The 22,853-nt window shown below is 37.2% G+C and overlaps 1 protein-coding gene across 1 annotated transcript in view; it reads left to right on the top strand.

Annotated features, from left to right (window-relative positions):
* LOC110391077 (contactin-associated protein-like 4) overlaps positions 1-10,028 on the top strand; it is a gene marked incomplete at its 5' end in the record, with an annotated part of 165,060 nt that extends 155,032 nt beyond the window's left edge. The window contains 3 exons of the mRNA XM_021382803.1: positions 3,893-4,111; positions 4,468-4,539; positions 9,775-10,028. Coding sequence (XP_021238478.1) covers positions 3,893-4,111; positions 4,468-4,539; positions 9,775-9,968 — 485 coding nt within the window. The remainder of the gene's footprint in view (positions 1-3,892; positions 4,112-4,467; positions 4,540-9,774) is intronic.
* Between the last annotated feature and the right edge of the window lie 12,825 nt (positions 10,029-22,853).

Here is a 22,853-nt window from a genome sequence, read left to right as displayed (position 1 = left end):
CGGCACCCGAACGAAACCATTGTCACCTGGATGCTTCGGTGTTGGGACAACGGGGCCGGCAGTGTGCTCCTGAATGGTAATGAAGCTCGCCAACTAGGGAGCATTGCCAGGGACGCAGGCATTGACAGAGGGATCAGTAGATGCCTGGATGGAACCGCCACCCTTTGGGAACGAGTGTTAGTAGCTGTGAAGGACAGGTGTCCCTTCAAAGATGACCTCGAGCCTCAGATGAGAAAGTGGAACACTGCTGAAAAGGGCATTCAGTATTTGAGAGAAATAGCTGTGGTGGAAATGCTGTATGACCCCAGGTTTGTTCCTAACAGTCCACACCAGCACCGTGATCCTGAGAGAGTTAGAAGTACGCCAGATATATGGCAGAAACTCACGAAAACAGCACCAGGTCAGTATGCCAGTACACTGCTAGCCACATTTGATAGATTGGAGGACCTACACAGAAGACCCCCTGTTTATGAACTGATTATTACCCTCCAAAATTATGAGCAAAAACTCCCCCCAACCCACGCTTCTATTTCAGCCATCTCGGAGGTAAAAGAAAGACTGGAGAAAGTGGAGAAGAAACAGAATGGTATAGTGGAGGATATGTCCCTCTTGATGGATTGTGACAAACCCGTAGCAGTATCAGAAACACCTGATGGAGATCAGGATGATCAGAAGAGCCTACTGAAGGAGCTGATCAAACTAATTAAAGGCGATGAAATCTCCTCCTCACTTGTATCATAAAAAATCTCAGCTATCAGAGGTAGATGCCTTTCTGCTCAAGCAAATGACGGTGGTAGATCTATGGCACATGCCGCCTTGTGGAGTTACTTACGCAAGCATGAAAAAGACATGAAAAAATGGCATAAGAAACCCACTCCTGTACTACGAGCACGAGTGAGAGAATTACAACGCAGATTAAACACTGATGAAATTGCTGAAGTCACTACAGGTAACCAATAGAGGGGTCCTGCCCTCACTCAGGGTAGGGAAAGGGATAATAGAGTTTATTGGACTGTGTGGATTCGAGGGGCTGGCCCCTACCCACCGACTATTTTCTTTTTTTTTTTCTTTTTCTCTTTTCTTCTTTTTTTTTTTTTCTTTTGGGCCTGTCCCCCTTGTCACAGATGCAGACCCTTAGATAATACCATGACAGGGTATAATTTCAGCATGCTTTTCATAGATACGAGTTATAGACAAGGTTGCACCACCTTAAAAGAATGTGTGATTTTAAGACAATTCATTCAAATCAAGGCATAATATTGTATTTGGCCTCCTTAAACAATGTAAAAATGTGGTATTTCAAGAATAAAAACCAAGTTTTCTAAGCTGTAGTGAAACAAATGTTGAATAACAGTTGCTTTAAACATTGTATTTCTGCTTATACATGTTTTGTTATTATCTGAAATTTCAAATAGTAGTAAAACAGTAACATTCAAACTTTTAAAAGTGGCTTAGAAATCCTTTAGTATAATCCTATTAGACTAAAACATGAATTTTATTCAGCTCCTGTAGTTTAACGTACATACAGTTCTAGTCCAGAAGATTTCTGTGAAGCATTTCAAAATCTTTTTTTCATCAAACTTTTAGTTAGACAATCTCGTTAAGCCTTATTTCCAATAAAGAGGCATTTCAGGATAACCCTTTGCGAAAAGAGAAAGATTCCACATTCACAATCTTAGGAAAAAAGCCAATACTTAAAAACCAACATTCAGGGATTTAATTTGTTGGCAAAACACTTGTCTTTTAGTGGTCTATTTTTCTCTCTCTCTCTCTCTCTCTTTTTTTTTTTTTTTTTTTTTGGTATTCTCTTTAGCGCTGTGAGAAATGATTTTTCCACAAAGAACTCCCACTTGTAACTCCTGTCTTTTGGATTTCTAGTGATGAAAAGGCAAACAAAAGTTTCAGTGGGAGAACTATCTACTTCTCTCTCTGAGTCAAATTGCTTTCCCTCCCCAACCCCAGTGGTAACTCACTGAGATTAAAAAAGAAAAAAGAAAAAGACCTTGAACTGTTCAAGTGTTCTTAAACAATATTCTTTTGTATAACAGAAAGCATAAAAAATAATTATCTAGTAAAATATTTCTCAGCAATAATTCTCCTGATTGACTACACTCCAATTAAAACTGATAGCAACAAAATATTGAAACAGATTAAATTTTAATTCCAGTATGGAAGTTTGTAAACTTCAGTAACTTACATTTGCAGTTATTTACATTTCAAATTCAGTAACGGCATAGTGGTGTTTATGCTGTCACACATTTACCACAGAAAAAAAAGAGAAAAAAAAAAAAGTAAAATACACACGATTAAATCAGTGGGTATATAGGCATAATTATTTTTAATTTTAATAAATGTTTTTTATGCAAAAAGCTTGGTTGTAATAAGATGTTCGTACCAGCAGAGCTTGCAGAAAAAAACTTAAGATTTTATAGCAGTCTGTTGCAAAAATATTGTGAATAACCCTAGCTGAAAATTTATCCGTGAAAGTCAAATTGGGATTGTTTTTCTACTAAACAGATTCAGGTTAAATACATATGTATGTTTGAAACAAAACTGATTGGCAGATTTTTGGGGAAAAAAGCTAAACAAAAGATATAAGACAATATAATATTATTAGAGAACTAAAAAAAAAAAAAAAAAAAGCATAGTTCTTAGAATGTTCTGTTAAGGACTACATGTCTGATAACTTTCAGTAGTACGTAGCGAACCAGAATTCAGGAAAAAGGCTTGATTCTTTCTGTTTGTTTTGCATTTGGGGCTTTTTTGAAAAAAAGATAGTGTAGGTTGAACAATTATGTAATTATGTAAAAATTATGAGTCTACTTAGCAAGCAATCTGAAGATGCTTAAAAATATGACTGAAATTTATTTAAAAATGTAGGCCTCAGTAAACAACTCTTCTAATGTCATTCGAAGTCAATTTAACTTGACTTAAGCACTACATTTGGCAAGAGTTTTTCTTCCCTAAACCTTACTACTTTTTCTAGAAACACTGATAGAACTAATACAAACTTCTACTCTGTTTCAAAAGTCTTTTATAATTAATGGATCTAAGAATTTGAATATCACATTTCCTTTCACTTACAACATTAATCAAATAGTTCATAGAGCAAAGTAAAATAAAATAGAAAACCCTTTGTAATTCTGGATTTCCACCATAATTGCAGTTAGAGAAAGATTTTTTTATCACAAGGTTTTTGGGACATTCTTTTTCTTGAGATCTCAGGTTGAAGACATTTTCATAAATGAGATCTAGCAGACTCATCTGTGTGGTGAGGTACTCATCAGAAACAATGTCTAATACAGAGGAAAAAGACAAACGTAACATTTTATATAATGCAGCATTTTAAGTGAAAAGATTTTTGATTGACATTATTGAATAACAAATTGTAGTAAGCAGAGGATAATAGAGGAAAATGCTTTTGTGTTATTTTGCAGCATTTTACTGCACCATATTAGCTCAATTTTCAATAATAAATTCATTGAATTGAAGATTGTGTTGTATATAGGTACATATTTTTGAGACGGACCCTAATAAAATACGTATTGTTCATGAATGCATGTTTAATCCTTGTCTTTTGGCTGAAAGAGGAACTGATGCATTTTAATTCAAGTATTGTAGTTAAATTTGAATCTTTTTGCTCTGGAACATACTATAGCAGCTAAAAGCATTTCCCTTAGCAGTCTAGCAGCTACCATCTGTAAAAAAAGTGTTGAAGGTTTCTGATCATTTTTTCATTAAAGACAAAAAAGAAAGGGATTCAATGAATCTACATATGTTGCTGTAACTGACATATACTCAGAGGAACACAGGTTAATTATTCACTTATTCTGCTGCCACTTTATTTCATGTAATTACACTAGGATTGTGTTCTGTTCCTTTTGATTAACAGAAAATGGTGATGTAGATGAGGAGACTATGAAGGCAAACTCCCAGGGTTTCATTGGATGTCTCTCTTCAGTGCAGTTCAACCACATTTCTCCTTTGAAGGCTGCACTGCACCACAGCAGCTCAGCCCCCATCATTGTTAAGGGACGCGTCACTGAATCCAACTGTGGTACTTTAACTGGACTTGACTCAACATTAAGTGAAACAATCCATTCATTTGCAGGTAGAATGTGGTTATCTCTTGTTCTAATGTGTGAAGCAAAATATAATAGAGAACTCATGACCTGAATTACTTATTTTTGTTACTTTTCTTTTTTTTTCTTTTTATTTTTTTCTCTCCCATATGGTTTACTATACCAAGATTAGTTTGAAAAATAATACACTTTCTTTTCCTCAGACTTTATCTTACTCTAAATATTTACAATTTTTCTCTTAATTTCTATTAAAGTACTATTTTGCATGTTTACAGACACATACCAGTGTACCTGTACCGTACTGTCTGTGACCTGTAACAACACGAGAATTTTGTGAAATCCTTTCTTTTATTTGTCTTTCATTTTCCTTTTTTTCTTACTGCAGATCATTCTGGACCAAAAGATGAGGGAGAGCCCTTAGCTAATGCAATCAGAAGTGACTCTGCAATTATTGGAGGTAATAGAGAATACCAGCTATACTGAGATTTTTTTTTCTGTATTTTTTTAATAACTGTGAGTCTTTCAGTGCTGCACTGAAGTCAGTGGTAGAGTTATGTACATAAGGAAACTAGAAAAAAAAAGGTTTCATTTTATTAAAAGTAGTAGGAATGACAAAAACTAGGCAGTGTTTTAAAAGGCAATCAGCAACTCACATTTTCTAATTAGATAAAGTTGTGCCACCAGTGTTTTTATACATTAGAATATTCTGCTATGACACTTGAAACACAAAGTGCTAAGAACAAATTTTCCAACTGCTTAATGCTAGTTTCTGTGGCTTACAAAACTCTATTTGGATATACTGTAACAAATTTAATATGTTTAAGAAGAAACTATCTCTGGTCCTTGCCCTGTATGTCAAAGTGTTACCTTTTGCTACACAATCAAGTTCGAAATGAAGAATATGTTCCTCTACAGGTCTGAGCAGAACAGACTTTTCCTGACAAAATGGAATCTACATTGCTTAAATGAATCCTTTGACATGTTTCTTTTTGGTTCTACATGTGGAAAGCACTCATAGACAGAGCATAACTTGTACCGATTAACAGCTTAAAAATAAAATGCATATAATGATAATAATTATTTTTATTGTTGGTTTGAAATACTATTTACGCTCAGCTTATGGACTGCTTCTTTTGGCCAAATGGAAATTATCATCCACAATTATTTTTTTCTAATCATGTGTTTTTTAACAGAAGAATAGTGGAAAAAGACATGTACTTTCAAGTACTCCTAAAGTAGAAGAGATGATAATCCCTCTACTTTTAGGAGTGACTGTTAGAAAGCAGCTGTTATGTGGCTTAGAATAAATGTCTTGTACTTTAAAACACAGGACTGATAGTCAGGATATGTATGTTCCATTAATTTTGTCTTCCTGACTTACCATCTCTGAGCAGAGATCGACCTCTGTTGCAGTGAAGAAGCCACTGTTCTGTTTCTTTAGCAGAAATTAAGAATTCTCAGATGAATCTTAACAGGGATAATTTAGGATCGAGGTCTTTGGGAGAATTTCAGTTTCGGACACCAATATATAAACGAGTGTATGTCTATGACAGTTCTATGTTTTTTACCTTCAAGGAATAGGATTGTCTCTTCTGAGAATATTCGCCTGTGTGAATTTCAGGTTGTAATTTTTCTCTTAGGAGAAGACAAGAAAGATAAGCCTGTTTACACTTGGGAAATTGGTATTTTTATTGCATAATTGATTGGTTTGATTTCTATTAGTTACTTCTGCAGAAAAAGAGTAGGGCTAGTAAAAGGTCATCTTCTTGATTCATTACATTCTCACTTCATTTATAAGAGTTTTCAGAGCTTCAGAGGCAAATGACATAGTAACATTCAGCAGAATAGAAGTGCCAAGGCTCCTCAGTCAGGATAAAAGCACTTAGGACTATGGAAGGTAAAGTTAGAGAAGAACCTACAATCACTGACACCTGCCGTTTATAAAATTGTGCTTCCTATCGTCAATACTTCCTAAAAGCCCACTGCATGGCCAGCCACACTCTCCACAATAGTGCTAAAGCTACTAAAATAATAGATAATAAAAGCTTGCTCATCCAGTGATACTTAAATCTGTATATTTTTATACACACAAACTGAAAATTTTATCCCTGAATTCACTGAGTACAGAACTGAAAATATGCTTTCTAAGTTCATCTATGTATCTAAACTCTATCAAAATATACATTGCTGTTTCAGAAAGAACATATTATTTTAAATAAATGCCTGTACATAAGTATTATTTTATGTACTAGACAATTTAGTATGGGTATGGACTTTTAAGTGTACTGACAACAAAGCTGATTTTGAATTTCAAAATACAATAGTACAGATATTTTTACTTGTTTTTGTTTTTGTTTGTCTGTTTTTAAGATAATAATAACCTCTCAATTTTATTGTTATTAAACGTATTGTACTGTTTAAAAGACAATCAAGAGAATGAAAAAAATGTACAACTACTAAATTTGCTTGAAATTGGATGGTCTGTTCTGTTTTAAACCAGTAAGGGAGTAAGTAAGCTGGTCAGTATTCAAGGACCATCTCCTCCAAGTTCAGAAGCAGTGCATCCCGAGAAAGAGGAAGATAGGCAAGAATGCCTGGAGGCCTCCATGGATCAACAAGGAGTTCCTGCACTTACTTAAGCACAAAAAGAAAGTCTACAGAGAGTGGAAGTAAGAACAGGTAATCTGGGAGAACTACAAAGTTGTCCGAGCAGCCAGGGATAAGGTTAGGAAAGCTAAAGACCAGGTGGAATTAAATCTAGCCAGGGACATAAAGGGAAACAAGAGGAAGTTCTACAGGTGTATCAGTGATAAAAGGAGGGCCAGAGAAGATGTGGGCCCTCTCCAGAAGGAGACTGGAGACCTAGTCGTGTGGGATATGGAGAAAGGTGAGGTGCTCAATGACTTCTTTGCCTCAGTCTTCACCAGCAGGGCCTCTAGCCGCACTGCCCAAGCTCCAGAAAGCGAAGGTAAGAACTCGGAGAAGGAAGTTCTGCCCACTGTAAGTGAAGATCAGGTTCAAGACCATCTAAAGAACCTGAAGGTACGCAAGTCCGTAGGACCCAGTGAGATCAATTCACAGGTTCTGAAGGAACTGGTGTATGAAACTGCCAGGCCACTACCCATCATATTTCAGAGATCATGGCACTGGTAAAGTTCTCACTCACTGGAAAAAGGGAAACATAACCCCCATTTTCAAGAAGGGAAAAAAAGAAGATCCAGAGAACTACAGGCCAGTCAGTCTCACCTCTGTGCCTGCCAAGACCATGGAGAAGATCCTCCTGAAGGCCCTATTATGGCACATGAAAAATTAAGTTGAGGTGATTGGTGGTAACCAACATGGCTTCACCAAGGGTAAGTGGTGCCTGACAAACTTGCTGGCCTTTTATAATGATGTTACAGTGTCAGTGGATAAAGGAAGAGCAACTGACGTCATCTACCTGGACTTGTGCAAAGCATTTGACCCTGTCCCGCACAACATCTTGATTGCCAAATTGGAGAAAAATGAATTTGATGGATAGACCACTCACTGGATTGGCTGGATGGACACATTCAGAGAATTGTAGACAACAGCTCAATGTCCAAATGCAGACTGGTGACAGGTGGCATTCCTCAGGGGTTGGTGTTGGAACTGGTGTTATTTAACATCTTTGTAGGTGACATGGAGAGTAGAATCAAGTGTATTCTCAGCAAGTTTGCAGATGACATCAAGCTGAATTGTGCAGTTGACATTCTAGAGGGAACAGATGACATCCAGAGGGACATGGACAGGCTTGAGAGGTGGGCCCATGCCAACCTCATGAAATTCAACAAGGCCAAGTGCAAGGTCCTGCATGCAGGTCAGGGCAATCCAAAGCACAGATACAGGTTGAGCGGAGAATGGCTTGAGAGCAGCCCTGAGGGGGAGTGTTTGGGGGTGTCAGAAAGATTCAGCATGAGCTGGCAGTGTGTGCTTGCTGCCCGGAAGGCCAGCTGCATCCTGGACTGCATCAAGAGAAGCATGACCAGCAAGTTGAGGAACATGATTCTGCCCCTCTACTCTGTTCTCATGAGAACCCATCTGGAGTACTATGTCCAGATCTGGAGCCCTCAACAGACAAAGGACATGGAGCTGTTTGAGTGGGTCCAGAGGAGGGCCACAAAGATGTTCAGAGGGCTGGAGCATTTCTGCTATGGGAGAAGGCTGAGTGATTTGGGGCTTTTCAGCCTGAAGAAGAGAAGGCTCTGGGAGGACCTTATAGTGGCTTTCCAGTACCTCAAAGGGGCCTACAGGGATTAGGCAACAGAATGAGGGAAGATGGCTTTAAACTGGAAGAGGGTACATTTAGACTGGATATCAGTAAGAAGTTATTTACTGTGAGGCTGATAAGGCACTCCAACAAGTTGACCAGAGAGGCTGTGGATGCCCCCTCCCTGGAGGCATTCAAGATCAGGCTAGATGGGGCTTTGAGCAACCTGGTTTAGTGTGAGGTATCCCTGCCTATAGCAGGGGGGTTGGAACTAGATGAACTTAAAGGTCCCTTCCAACCCAAATCATTCTGTGATTCTATGATTCTATGAGCAGCAAGGTTATGTTGTAGATTGTTCCTTTTACAGTTTAGCCACATATTTCTCAGGCTGTTTAATATTTTTCCTCCCTATCACTCAGTCTTGCTTCCTGCCACTTTGACAAGCACTTTCTGCTTCCCTTCTGTTTATTTTCTCATCAAATTCCTCTAGTGCTCCACCTCTGATTTGTGAACCATTAAGATAGATGAGAATGAGAAGAGAGCTAGAATTCCACAGGCTCACACTTCGTTCTGTGGAAAATATCTTTTTCTTCGCTGTTCCTAATATGCTGGGCTAGTAGCAGTACTCTCTGGCTCTATATAATCTATCATATGTTAAGCATGTGCTGCATAAAACTTATGCTTTTGAACATCTGCTTTTAATCTCATCAGATAGATCTGCTCAGTGCAGGAGGCTGTACTGTTAATGATTTTACCCTATCAGATGGATTGTTAAAGCTGTTGGAAAAGAAAGCTCACATGGTGCCAGCTGTTTAAGTAAAGAACACCTAGAATGTCAGAGCGATTTCCACAGTCCTGAAGGGAAAGAAAGGAGACCATGTTATTTTGTTTTACTTTGAATATGAAGCAAGCCTTGTTGTTAATATTTTCATAATTTAACTAGTATATATTAATTACAGTGGAATGGTTACAGAGATAAGAGCCCTATTTGATGTAGTTAATTTAAAACATTTTGTACCATTACAATTTACTGAAGGTAGTCAAAAGGAATTGGGATTTTCTTCTAGAAGGTATAATAAGCATTGGAATTTCTACCCCGACACTCTGAAGAGGGACAGCTATAAAGATTTGTCAGTTTCCACTGGAGTCTCTATCATGAAAGATTTTATGCTTTCTTGTATAGATTCTCCTAGCAAACTGCATTGTTCAGCTAGGATCACTCATCTGTAGTCTGAGCTAATTTGGGTAAGGTGCTGGATATGAACTGGACTAATTCTTTGTTACCATTTTTTACTGCAAAATGGCTGAGGCTTTTGTTTTAGGTTGTACATAGGCAGAGTTATTATCAGAACATGGTTCAGAATTACAGATTTTATCTTTGTCCTGTTCTATTCTGCCTCTCTCTGACACAGAAGCTATTACTTGTCTATCCTATTTTTTGAGTTTTCTCTCTTTCTTTACTAGGTGTGATAGCAGTTGTGATATTCATTCTACTTTGTATCACCGCCATAGCCATACGCATTTGTAGAAAAAACATAAGGTTCTCAAAAAATGAGAAAAAAGGACCTGAAAATGAAGACAGTGCTGAATCTGCAATGAAAAGTGAGCTCAGCATTCAAAACAAAGCCAACGAAAATCAAAAAGAATACTTCTTCTGATTGACATTCAGGATTTAATTTCATGATGTGACAGTCTGATTTTCTGGATAAGCCAGGGGCTCTTAATGGACAAAAAATGTTCTTGCACTCTGCAGTACATGCAGTGGATTTGAGACCTATTACACTGCATATGTTCAGTCTCAGTGATTGGAATAGGGGCCTCTTTAAATTACATGCATTCCTTATCTATTATACCACAAACACATTTTATGTAACAGTGTATTAGATATTGTAAGCAATTTCATTGTTGGTAGTTTCCAACTGTTCTGATGTGACCTTCTACACTGAAGCTAAATGTACATACTGAATATGATTTTTGAAGGGGAAAATTGTTACAAAGCTGCTCCTATCCTTCTCTTTAAGATTCTGGAATTTTGTTAAAGGTCGAAGGTGGATTCTAATAGTCTGTGTTACTAAAGAAATTCTGCAGTCTTGTATTATAATGATCCCTCTTACTTCCTCCATCTGAAAATGCTTCTTGAACTGCTGTTGACTGGTATCAGTATCTGCTTGTGAGCCATGGAGTTAGCTGTCCAAAACAATATCTGTACTTCTTTCCCCTGATAGGTGACCAGTGCCATCATTGTCCCTTCTTTCTGGCCGATCTTGCAAAACGTAAAAGAGTGCACAGTGTGTTAAAATGCTGTAAAATCTCTTTTGCAATAGGTTTTCACTCACTGTCAAGCAATGATATCAAGTTAGATGCAATCATATTCTAAGAATTTTAAATAAAATTTGGATCACAGAAGGTGAGATTTCTACTTGAAGAGATCAAGTAAAATATTAAGAATAATTAAAGTGTCATGAATGAAAGCACCAATGTTCATGTTACTCCCCCTAGAAATTAGTAATGTTTCTACTGTGAAATTGTAGTGGTCTGTGCACTATCTGAGATACATTACCTGAAAACTTTGCATGTATGTAAAATGTGCTTTATACCTCAAGATTAATTTTTTCTAAATTATAGAATTTATTTATGAATATTATGGCAATATAAATAAGGATTTTAAAGTTAAATCTGCAGCTTTAATGCTACTACTTCAACATGTTTGTTTTTTATCCATAACAGCATCTACCATAGCCTACTTAGATTCAGGTCAGATTCATCAACTCAAAACTAAACTAATATGTCTTATCCTGATAGAATAAGAGCTGCCTATGATGTTGCATAAACAAACTAGTGGATATGGAGTGTGGGTTTAATATGTTTAAACAGAAGAATGTATCACCACTATAAACACTAGAATACCTGAAATAATCATATGGCCTGGTGAGAACGTTACAAGGTCAACTGAAGCTATATGTCCTTCAGAAGAGACATCTGGAATCATTTAGAATACCTTAAGTCATCTAAATTTGCACTACATACAAATATCTAGGCAACTGATTCCCATAGAGGATCTTTTTTTCTTTTCAGATAGAAGACTGTGTGCTTAGAGCTAGGGTCTAAGGAAAGAAACATAGGTTCTTTGTCCCTGTAGACTTGAAAGTTAAAAATTTGAATTGTTTTCAAACTCATTTATATCTATTCCTATTGAAGGCAATGATAGCAGTCATCCAAAACTTAGAATGTAAGACTTAGAAAATGTTTATTGTAGATGCCCAATAAGATTATAAAAGCTGAGAAACATGGTATGGTTTTAAAGCTCATTAATCTTTACATTTATTTCCATAAATGGTAGTTGTAAATATAAATTTGAAGCAGATATATCTGTAATAATATCATATTTCAAAACTTGTTCTCTTCTATCAATTTTTATTTTCTATTCTGAGGATTTTACAGTTCTTCTTCTACTTCATTCTGTTCAGCAACAACTTTAGGAAGAAGTTATTCTTTTTGGTACCTGAAGGCTCTGCAATTAGAAACTGTTCAGCTTAGATGTATTGTTTCTCTTTTTTCTCAATTTGTTAATTCTGAGACCATCTTTAGTATAACACTAAGGCTGAGGATGAGGATCCAGGGTTAAGAATTTAGTGTATATACATCGTATGTATATTATCATGTTCCCTGATAGTGTTCAGTCCATGAAAATAGGCCAGTGTTTTGAGGGGAGAATAATGGACAGCTCTCAAAAGATTATATGGATGAGAGTGCCTTGTCTTGTGGATGGGAAGTGGAGGAGATAAAAAGCTTATGTGGGTCGTGAGAACAAGATCTTGCACTCTATAATTTGCTAATTTAGATCTTGTCAGTCTAGCTAGATACTAGATAATTTAAAGTGAGAATTATCTTCAAGGCTTTGACCAAAACTGCTTTGAATTAAAAAAGAATCCTGCTATACACTTTTCTGAAACTCAAACCTCATCGTAACAAGAGGCCTTCCACTCCTAAGACAGATATGCCAATATCACTGATATTAACAACTCTATTTAAAGTGATAAGAATCCTGGTTAACACTCTTTTAATCAATGTAAAATGAAGTAACCACATGGGATAAAACCTGTATGATAGTATTGATTATATTAGATCACCAAAATTGACATTTTGATTATATTATAGATTAGCAAGTTTTCAGATGAGAATTATCATCTTAATAAAACAAAACAAAACAAAACAAACCACTAAATTAAAAGGTATCCACACTAGGATAGGTTGGAAGTTGGAAGTACTAATCTAACTTTTCAATCTCTTTATTTTACCTCCATTTATTTTACCTCTTTGCTTATTCTTTACTGTATTTCTTGATGGAGGGAAATGTATCTTCCCTTACTTCACTTTATTCTAAATGAATAATTGTTTCACTATTCTGTAGTATTTTTTAAAGGCAAAGGGAAGTCAAAAACAGAATGAAACCCATTTATCACTAAGCATTAAAAAAAAAAAGTGTATGCAAATGCCTGTGTGAATGGCACATTATTTCATTCAAACACCTTATTACAGAATTTATTTTGTAAAGAATTCAAAGGGGATAAACAAATTTTGTTGAATACAAATTTGTCTGCAGATTTGTAGCATACAATAATTATGTCTCTGTGAAAATGCAAATGACCGTTATCATCTGTAGGAAGAGTGATCATATATTTGTTACCTGAGTCCAAAGTATACAGGTTCAAAGTCAATGAAGGAGCATTTTTCATTAGCTACTTCATTTCTATGTGTACAACAAAATGGTGGCACTGAGAAATCATAGACCATTTTTTCGTTCCTTTTTTGAATCTCTATTCCAATGTGTGATCTTTCACCTCCCTGTTAATAAAATGCTTTTTAAAATAAAGTGAGTAAAATATTTTTTTTACAAAATTTATATTAGAAAGATTAAAACTGACAACAATATACTGACTTTTTTTAGCACTAAAAATATGTAGAATTGCACATAATATATTGGTGTGTGGTTATTTACAGATAATAGAACTGAATGCTAATGTAACAAATTTCCTACACGTTGACATGGTTTCCACGGCAAATACATTTTTTCTTAAGTGTTGGGAAACTCCCCACGTTCCCCACAGGGTTACCCTCCTTGGCACGGGAAGCGCGGCACTCAATGTGAGTTCATGTGGCTTCAACTTTATTGTAGCAACACACCATCTTATATAGCATATATGCTTCCAGGGATAGAGGGTCCAGGGATACAAGCTCTATGCAACGCACACGCTAACAAATCGTTGCCCGAGTAATCTCCATATATGGGATATGCTGTTAACTACAACACTACGCATACAGAATACTATGGATATGCTGAAATATACTAGAACACACTGGAAACACCACATTCCATGTATCTAGGGATTGCATCATTACATCATAAATCATTAGTAAATCAGTAGCTACGAGCTGCCGAGCAACCTGCTTCTCAACACTTAAGTACTATAGAAAATAAATAATAGCATGAATGCTCCTACCTTTTAAAAAAAACTTTCCATATCCACTAACTACAAAGAGGCCATCGTTATTTAAACACTCAGCATTTAGTGCATAAATATGGTTTAGTCAGGCTTTGAGAAAACATTTGCCAATACATCCACTGTAGATGAATAACACATAATAAGCTACATGTGCAACGCAACATGAAACATGTTAATAGCCAAAATAAATTTACAATGTCATTATTCGTGTCAGTAACATACAAAGAAAAAAGTATGGGAAAGGAAAACACAGATAAAATTCTAGAAAGGAAAATATCAGAGAATGCACAAAATTAGATTTAGATACCAGTGTGGGATAAAATCAGAAGATGGAATTATAGAAGGTCTACAGAGGATTGATAGGAGAATATTTTTGGAATAAAATTAATTACCTTGAGAAGTAATTGTAGAAGTTAACAGACAAAATGGCGTAGCTGTAAACACCACATGATACCACTGGGGACAACTGTTCTTTTTTTTGCAACAGAAAATTATTTGCTTAGTCAGAAAAAAAATATTGAAAAAATATGTGCACTCTACTCTCTGGGGTGCAGTGCACATTCTCCAGGATAAGAATACAAAAAATGTTGCATAGTTAAAGCTTTTAAGATTTTATCAAATTAGGCTCTTAATTGTGCAGCCAAAGTATTGGTATATTGGAAAGTAAAGTGAATCTATAATGTTTCTGATCATATAAGGAGACTGTGCATTATTAAGAAAGAATAATCCTTCCAAAATTGGAACTGAATAAACAGGTACAAATATGAAGACACTGAAGAAATCTCAGTGTGTTTGTTTGTTTTATTGTTTGTTTTTAAAGTGTATTCAAGAACATTGTTAAAAGAATAAGGAAAATTAGGAGCTTCATTTTAATTTTCTCCTTCCTTGGGATTTTTTGTTGGTGGTAGGAGGGGGGGGTTGAACTGGTTTTCTGCACAAAAAGTTCCAAAATCACCTGCACAAAGAAACAGAAATAGAAAAAAAAAACACAGATGCTTATGGAACATACTTTACTGAGAAAATATGCTGCTTCTTTTGTTTTAAAATGTTGTGTGAAAAGTACTTTTTTGACAAGAACTGTCCTCTGGATACACTCTCCAGACTTTTAATCTTTGATCTCACCAGAGTTAAAAGAATGAAACAGTACTGCTACTTTTCAGGGAGATGGATGCCTGTGTCCAAACACTGACATAAAGTCACATTTATTTTCACATAATTTTTATTTTCTTTCTATGGTGAAATTCTTATGTTGATAATACTTGAGATATGTAATACTAAATAAATCATACCTCAAGATTTTTTAAAAAGCTTTGTAAATCCACAGAAAAATAATCTCTACACACATGTGGATGAATTGGGTCAAACACATGTAAGTAAATAAACTATTTATTTTGAGCTAAGGTTCTGTATATTTAGCTATTTTGTTTATATTGTGTCAAATACTGAAAAAAAGCCCAAAGCGCTAGCCTCTTCAATGATGAAAACATATACAATAGATTTCACAAAGTACATAAGATTTCATAGGTTTTTTTCAAGAGAATAATAAAAAAAATGGAGTTAAATGTTTCTTACAGACCAATAAGAGGTACGCAACTAGAGTTCTATCATTTCTGATGACAGAAGAAAATGTAACAGCATCCCTCACAAAGACAGACTGTCCTTTAGTAGGTCTTCCTATCTTTCCCTGTTCCCTCCCCAGTTTGTGCCATTACATCTAGGACTTGAGGTGATTGATAGAAAATGTCCCCAAGTGCATTAAGTAGTACATTTCAGGTACTGTCCCGTATGCATCTTGGAAAAATACTAATCAGTTAATAATCTCTTAATGAACTTACATGTCCTTTACCAATTTAGAAGAAAGAGTTTTGTTTGTTTGTTTGTTTTGTTTTGTTTTTGTTTTTGTTTTCCTCAGACTGTTAACTGGCGTTTAGGAAGCATCAGAATTCACATCTTCTTGTCAGGTAGGAGATTTGGTATTGGTGAAAGACTCCTAAGTATGCAGAAGAGAATCAGCTACTAAAAATCTTTCTGAGGTCCCAGAAAAAATAAGGAACAATAGTCAATCTGGTACATCAGACTTCATAAGTGTCCATTTGTCATCAGCAACCTAGTGCTAACTACATTAGATGAATCATTAAAATAACACTTGTATTGCTCAGTAAACTAACAGATAGTACTTGGTAACCTTTGTACACTACACATTTTAACACAACATTGTCTTTGTTCCTCTACATTTTTGTAACATACAGAAAAACTTCTAATTTCAAATGCACTGCAGTAGATTTAGAGTCTATGAACTGATGGTATTTTTGTTTTGACGTGCAGAAGTACCTAGCAAGTAGTTTATAAAGCCCATGTTTAAAGCACCCATCATAAAATTTTCTAGATTAAAAAATAAAGGCTACAAATACAGCCATCACCGTTTATGAATAATATGAATTCAGTGATGGATGACTGAATTATCTAAGAATTTAATAGACTTTCAGTATATTTTTCCAATAGCAGACATTTGTGGACTGAGTTTTGAGAAGCTCTAAAATATCTATTCTGTCCTTTATACATTACCATTAACCATTCAATTTAATTTGCTTGACAGGGAGAGAATACCAAAGTTTTGACTAAATTGATTTATTAACATTTGTATAACCCTTTGAAGATTAAAACTTTTATATAAATGGATAGCACCATAAGATAAATTAGATTCAGTCTCAATGAGCAAATAATGTTATGGTAAGCAACATCTATATTTATTATTATACATTTAAGTAAGGAGATGGTCTTTTTCCTTTCATTCAGAAATAATAAGTTTCCTGTTATTTTGTGCATAGAGTAGCAAATGAATAAAAAGGAGAAAAAGATCTTGGACTATTCAGTGTAGTGTAGATATTGACTGCGTGTCTTTCATCAGCAAGTTAGAACCCAGATTTTCATCTAAGGAGATGGATAATAGTTGAAGTTAATAAGATTTATGTCATACAGGTAATACAAAGCATGGGCTGCATTCTTAAAAAAATGTCTCCTGTCAATCTCCTATTGGTGACCGGAAGAAGGGAAACATTACTCCCATTTTTAAGAAAGGGAGAAAGAATGACCTGAGGAATTACAGGTTGGTGAGCCTCGCCTCTGTGCCTGGGAAGATCATGCAGCAGATCCTCCTGGTTACCATCTTAAGGCACATATGAGACAAAGGGGTGATCTGAGACAACCAGCATGGCATCACTAGGGGCAGATCTTGCCTGACCAATCTGGTGGCCTTCTATGATGGAGTGATGGCATCGGTGGACAGGGGAAGGGCGACAGATGTCATCTACTTGGACTTCTCCAAAGCCTTTGACATGGTCCCTTACCACACCCTTCTCTCTAAATTGGAGAGGTATGGATTTGGAGGATGGACTGTTTGATGGATTAAGAACTGGTTGGCTGGTCACAACCAAAAGGTTGTGATCAATGGTTCTATGTCAGGGTGGAGGCAGGTCACAAGTGGTGTCCCCCAAGGGTCGGTCTTGGGACCAGTGCTCTTCAGCATTTTTATCAGTGACATAGACAATGGAATCGAGTGCACCCTCAGCAAGTTTGCAGACAGCACCAAGCTGAGTGGTGCAGTCAATACACTGGAGGGAAGGGAAGCCATCCAGAGGATCATGGACAGGCTGGACAAGTGGGCCCATGTGAACCTAATGAGGTTCAACAAGGCCAAATGCAAGGTGCTGCACTTGGGCCAGGGCAATCCCAGGTATTTATACAACCTGGGGGAAGAACTCCTTGAAAGCAGCCCTGCGGAGAAGGACTTGGGGGTCCTGGTGGACGAGAAGCTAGACATGAGTAAGCAGTGTGATCTAGCAGACCGGAAGGCCAAGTATGTTCTGGGCAGCATTAAAAGAGGAGTGGCCAGCAGGGAGAGGGAGATGATTGTCCCCCTCTACTCAGCCTTTGTGAGGCTCCATCTGGAGTACTGCATTGAGGCCTGGGGCCCCCAGTACAAAAAAGACACAGAGCTCTTGGGATGAGTCTAGAGCAGGGCCACATAAATGATCAAAGAGCTGGAGCACCTCTCCTATGAAGAAAGGTTGAGGAAACTGGGCTTGTTTAGCTTGGAGAAGAGAAGGCTCCAGGAAGTCCTCACTGTGGCCTTCCAATACTTGAAGGGAGAGTATAAACAGGAGGGGGAACGATTTTTTACATAGGTTGATAGTGATAGGACAAGGGGGAGCTGTTTTAAACTAAGACAGGGGAGATTTAGGTTAGATATTAGGAGGAAGTTTTTCACACGGGGTGGTGACACACTGGAACAGGTTGCCCAGAGAGGTTGTGGATGTCCCATCCCTGGAGGCATTCAAGGCAAGGCTGGATGTGGCTCTGGGCAGCCTGGTCTAGTGGTTGGTGACTGTGCCCATGGCAAGGGGATTGAAACTAGATGATCTTTGAGGTCCCTTTCAACCCAGGCCATTCTATGATTCTGTGGCTTTATCAACTCATAAAGACACACCAGCTCTCTGGCATAACCTGTCTATTATTAGGGCATGTCTATTATCTTTTGCTTCATCTGTTATCACAAATCCTTTTTCTCTGTCTGTGAAGTTTTTCAACACAAACATTGATGGAATGGTTTTTTGTTTGTATGAGGTTTGTTCTAAGAACAAGATCAGTTAATCTAAGCACAAATAGCTAAAAATTTAAAACACAACAACTATTTTACACAGGTATGTAGGGTAAGGGGAAATGATTTTAAAGTAAAGAAGTGATGATTTAGAGTAGATGTCAGGGGGAAGGTCTTTACTGAGAAAGGGGTGATGTGCCAATACTCCTAGTACTGAAGGCGATCTTGTAAGCAGGAACTTTTTACATTGTGATTAGACAAGGGAGAATGATTTTAAACTAAAAGAGGGGAGATATAGATTATATATCAGGGGAAATGTTTTGCTGAGATGATGATAATGTTCTGGATCAGGTTGCCCAGAGAAGCTGTGGATGCCCCATCCTTGGTTGTGTTCAAGGCCAGGTTGGACAGGGCTTTGGGCAGCCTGATTTACTGCTTGGTTTAGTGACTGAAAACCTTGTCTGCAGCAGAGGAGCTAGAACCTGTTGATACTTGAGGTCCCTTCCAACCCAAGCCATTCTATGATTCTATGAACTATCTGTACAAAAGACTGAATTTAACTTCTAAATTGCCATGCCAGACCAAGGTTAATCCGAATCGGTCCCATAATAATTTAGCTTTAAAATCACATTCTCTTACTCTCCAGTTCCTCTCTGATGCCTGAGAGAACTGGAATAGTTACATCTTAGAGTTTTAACACGTATTTAGTTTTAAAAATCTAATAATCAAATGAGAAATTGATAGTGAGAAGAAAATTTAAAAAAATAATGAGGATCAGCTAACAAAAGATGTCTAGCAGCAATCTCTGTTAGATTCACATCACAATTTTCCAGTACTTGCTCTGGATTGAAAGAAAGGAAATGGATGAGGATTAAGAAAGAGGAATGAGTTGCAGCAAGAATCTACTTTTTAGAAAGAAATGGAAAAACGTTAATATCAAAAAAGAATTGGTACAAGGTAATAAGAGCAGATATGATTGCCTCTTTGGCAAAAATGGCAAATTTAATCACAAGAGAAAAATTAAACTGGAAGAAGCAAAAATAAGTTCAACTGAAACAGAGAATAGTCTAATTTTTGTTTACTCAGATCCTCATTTTGATTAGATTACATCCTGAAAAGTATACAATTGATTGCTTCAAAGAAGGACATAATATACATGTTTAAGTTCATTTAGCATTTGTAAAAATTACTTAAATAAAATGTATCCCGTTTTTAAACAGACGCTTATTCAGAAACTTCATTTTTATACTACATTGTATTATGGTATAGTATATTAATCATTTAAAAATTAAATGCATTTAGATTTCTGAATTCATATGTTATATTTGAAGTTGTTATCTGGAAAATCTGGTTTTAAAATGGCAAGCATTTTTTTTCTGTTCCTTTCCAAGGTTTTGAACAATATTTTGTGCATCAGAGAACAGTTATTCAGTAAAGCCATTGTGAAGTACCGTGACAATATTTTGTAATATTTCACATGTTTATTAAAATACTAGTAAATTTCTTTAAAAAACAAGTTATCCATAAGCATTAAGAAGTTTGTAGAATGGTGCCTGTATTTGTGATAGCAGTTAAAATAGTCAATAGAATTCAACATGTTTGTATTCAGATTTATAGCACTCAGTCTTTCTAAGTGTGTTGATGAATGATTTTCAAAGAAATTATAATTTAAACTAATTTTTCAATTAATTTGTCATGTTCACTGATATCTCTGTACGTGAATATATGTGTAGTATACTCTATCTTATGATTGGTTTTTAAGAGGATATTTTGTGATGAAGTGACTGTAAAGTACGTTGAGTTCCTGAAATTGCAACTTATAGAAAGTTATACATTTTACACCAGATAGGTTCTTCATATCTTTTTGACTAAATTTAAATGTGATCTTAGTAAATATAACAATGACTAATATATTCAGTGTCCTAGTATGCTGATTTTAACTACATCTGTTGCACTCCAGAGGATTAGATGTTCCTCTTGGCATTCAGCATCTCTTGTCACTTGGACTAACATGTAGTTCAAGATTCAATGTCATCATAATGAATGATTTTATGAATATTAGGTATATTAATCCAAGGATATTCAATGGCATTACTCTCCCTTTTAACATTTCCACAGATATAGGTATGTCTGTAGATATCTGTAGTATCTGTAATCTGTATTCTACAGGTATAGGACTCACACTTGTCCTGGTTTATGGTCCAAAATATGATTCATTATTAAGACCAAAAAACTTAGAGAGAGTACAAAAATAAGGGACAAGCTCAGTATAAAAATTATAACTGTATTGAATTCTATAACTTTTATCAATTTATTTGACTTAATAAATAAAATGAAGAATTATGAGAAGTAGAACAAGTCTAGAAAATTAGGAAAAAATAGAGATGGGAATGGCATGTCTTTGGAAATCAATCATACATACTAAGTTGTTAAAAATATTTGTCATATACTCTCCTGTAGTTTGTCATAAATTGACTTCAGTTATGTGTATGTGCATTCATGGATGTGTATGCCTATATTTATGCTTTTTCTCCACAGGTGCACAGCTCTGGTGCAGTCACATTCCTCACTGAAGCAAGGAGTCACCTATGCAGGGCAACAGAATTTGAGAGTTCAGGAAAGAGCTGTCAGCTGCCAATGCCGTTCACATGGCAGCATCTCTGAAGTGACGGGAGGGGTGAGGAGCAGTGGCATCACACCCTGTAATTACAAAAGCGTCCCGTAGGGGGCACAGCTCCCAGGAGCACAACAAAGAGAACAGGCAAACATCTTGATGCAGCAGTAAGGGTGTGGCTGGTGCAGTTTGCGTGGCAGTTGGTGCAGGCAGAGCAAGCAGGCAGGGCAGAGTATCCTTCCCCAGCTGATGGACCAGCTCACTTATTGGCTGTCTCCCAGACAACAATCTAACCATGGTCTCTGCTTGGCAGAAAGCTCTTGCTCTTGCCAAAAATGATCGTGACTACTGAGACCAAGTGCCTGACCAGAAATGTAGCTGTTCAGGTCTCTGGCTGCAAGGAGTGCCTGAACCTGTTTCTCCCCTCACAGGATGCTAGAGATACCACCCGCACGAGGTGTGAGCGCATGGAAGATCTGCTCTGCCTTGTGGCAGAGCTCAAGGAGGAGGTGGAGAGATTAAGGAGCATCAGGGAGTGTGAGCAAGAGATAGACTGGTGGAGCAACTCTCTGCAGTACCTATGAGAAAGGCACTGGGATTATATATCCCAAATAGTGTTGGACCTTCTCTCCTGTCACCATCAGGCAGAGGGAGGAGACCTAGGAAATGGGGAGGAATTAAAGTGAGTCTCTGCTTAGTGTTGTAGGAAAACCTCTCCTACCTACCACACCTTCCCAGGTGCCCTTACACAATAGGCTTGATGTTCTGGAACTTGAGGGACAGAGAAGTAAGGATGTGCTGGGAGATCCACCCAAGGTGGTTGTCTAGGGCAGGGAGGCTGACTCCTCCATGCCTCAAGACTGCCTCTACCAAGAAGGAAAGAAAGGTAATTGTCATGGGCAACTCCCTTCTGAGAGGAACAGAGAGCCCCATTTATTGGCCAAACCCTATCCATAGGGAAGTATGCTGCCTCCTGGAGGCCTGGATCAGGTGTGTCAACGGTTTACAGGCGTTAGGCCCGATTCCGTGACAAAGGGGACGGGGGACCCAAGGGCCCACGTCCCGGGAAAAGGAGAAAGGGGAAAAGGGTAGGGAGATGGCCCTGAGAGCAAAGAACAGCGGCAACAATCTGAGGAGAAACAAACTAATTTACTAAATAAGATATCGGAATGCAAAACAACACACTATAGTACAACACACAATAATTACAATTTAAGCTGATAAATCCAATACAGAGAGAGAGAATGTCCCAAAATCAAGGTAGGCCTTACTCTACTACCGACGATAAGACGGCTGGAGAGCGAGGTGCTGCCAGGACGAGAGACGGTGGAAAAAGGGACGAGGTCTTGTGATCTGCAAGTTTTTATACTGTGAGCTTTTATCTTTTCCCTCTGGCTGGAAAATGGTAACAGAGGAGTAAAGTACTGTGGGGAATGTAGTAGTCCTTCTCTTCTGAGGACCAGGTACATTCACTACATGATGTTATGATGTGGAGTACCAATAACCGAAAATCATAAAACCATGACAAGGTGTGTTACTAGGAGACTCCCTAGTCTGATTCACCCCTCTGATTATTATCCCTTACTGATAGTTCAGGCCGGCTGCAAAGAAGTTGCTGAGAGAAGCCAGGCTTCTCAAAAGGTATTTCATGGGACTGAGCTGGTTACTAGACAGAGCTGAAGGACAGGTGGTGTTTTCTCCTGTCCCTTCAATGGCATGGAGGGGATACTGAGAGGACCAGGAAAATCCATTAGATAAATACATGGCTGAGAAATATGGTGTCACCACAGGAATTTTGGCTTTTTTGCCCATGAAGCGGTTTACTGCA

This window comes from Numida meleagris, unplaced genomic scaffold (assembly GCF_002078875.1).
Source record: "Numida meleagris isolate 19003 breed g44 Domestic line unplaced genomic scaffold, NumMel1.0 unplaced_Scaffold292, whole genome shotgun sequence".
NCBI classification, from domain to species: domain Eukaryota; kingdom Metazoa; phylum Chordata; class Aves; order Galliformes; family Numididae; genus Numida; species Numida meleagris.
This window is presented reverse-complemented; position numbering and strand designations above follow the sequence as displayed.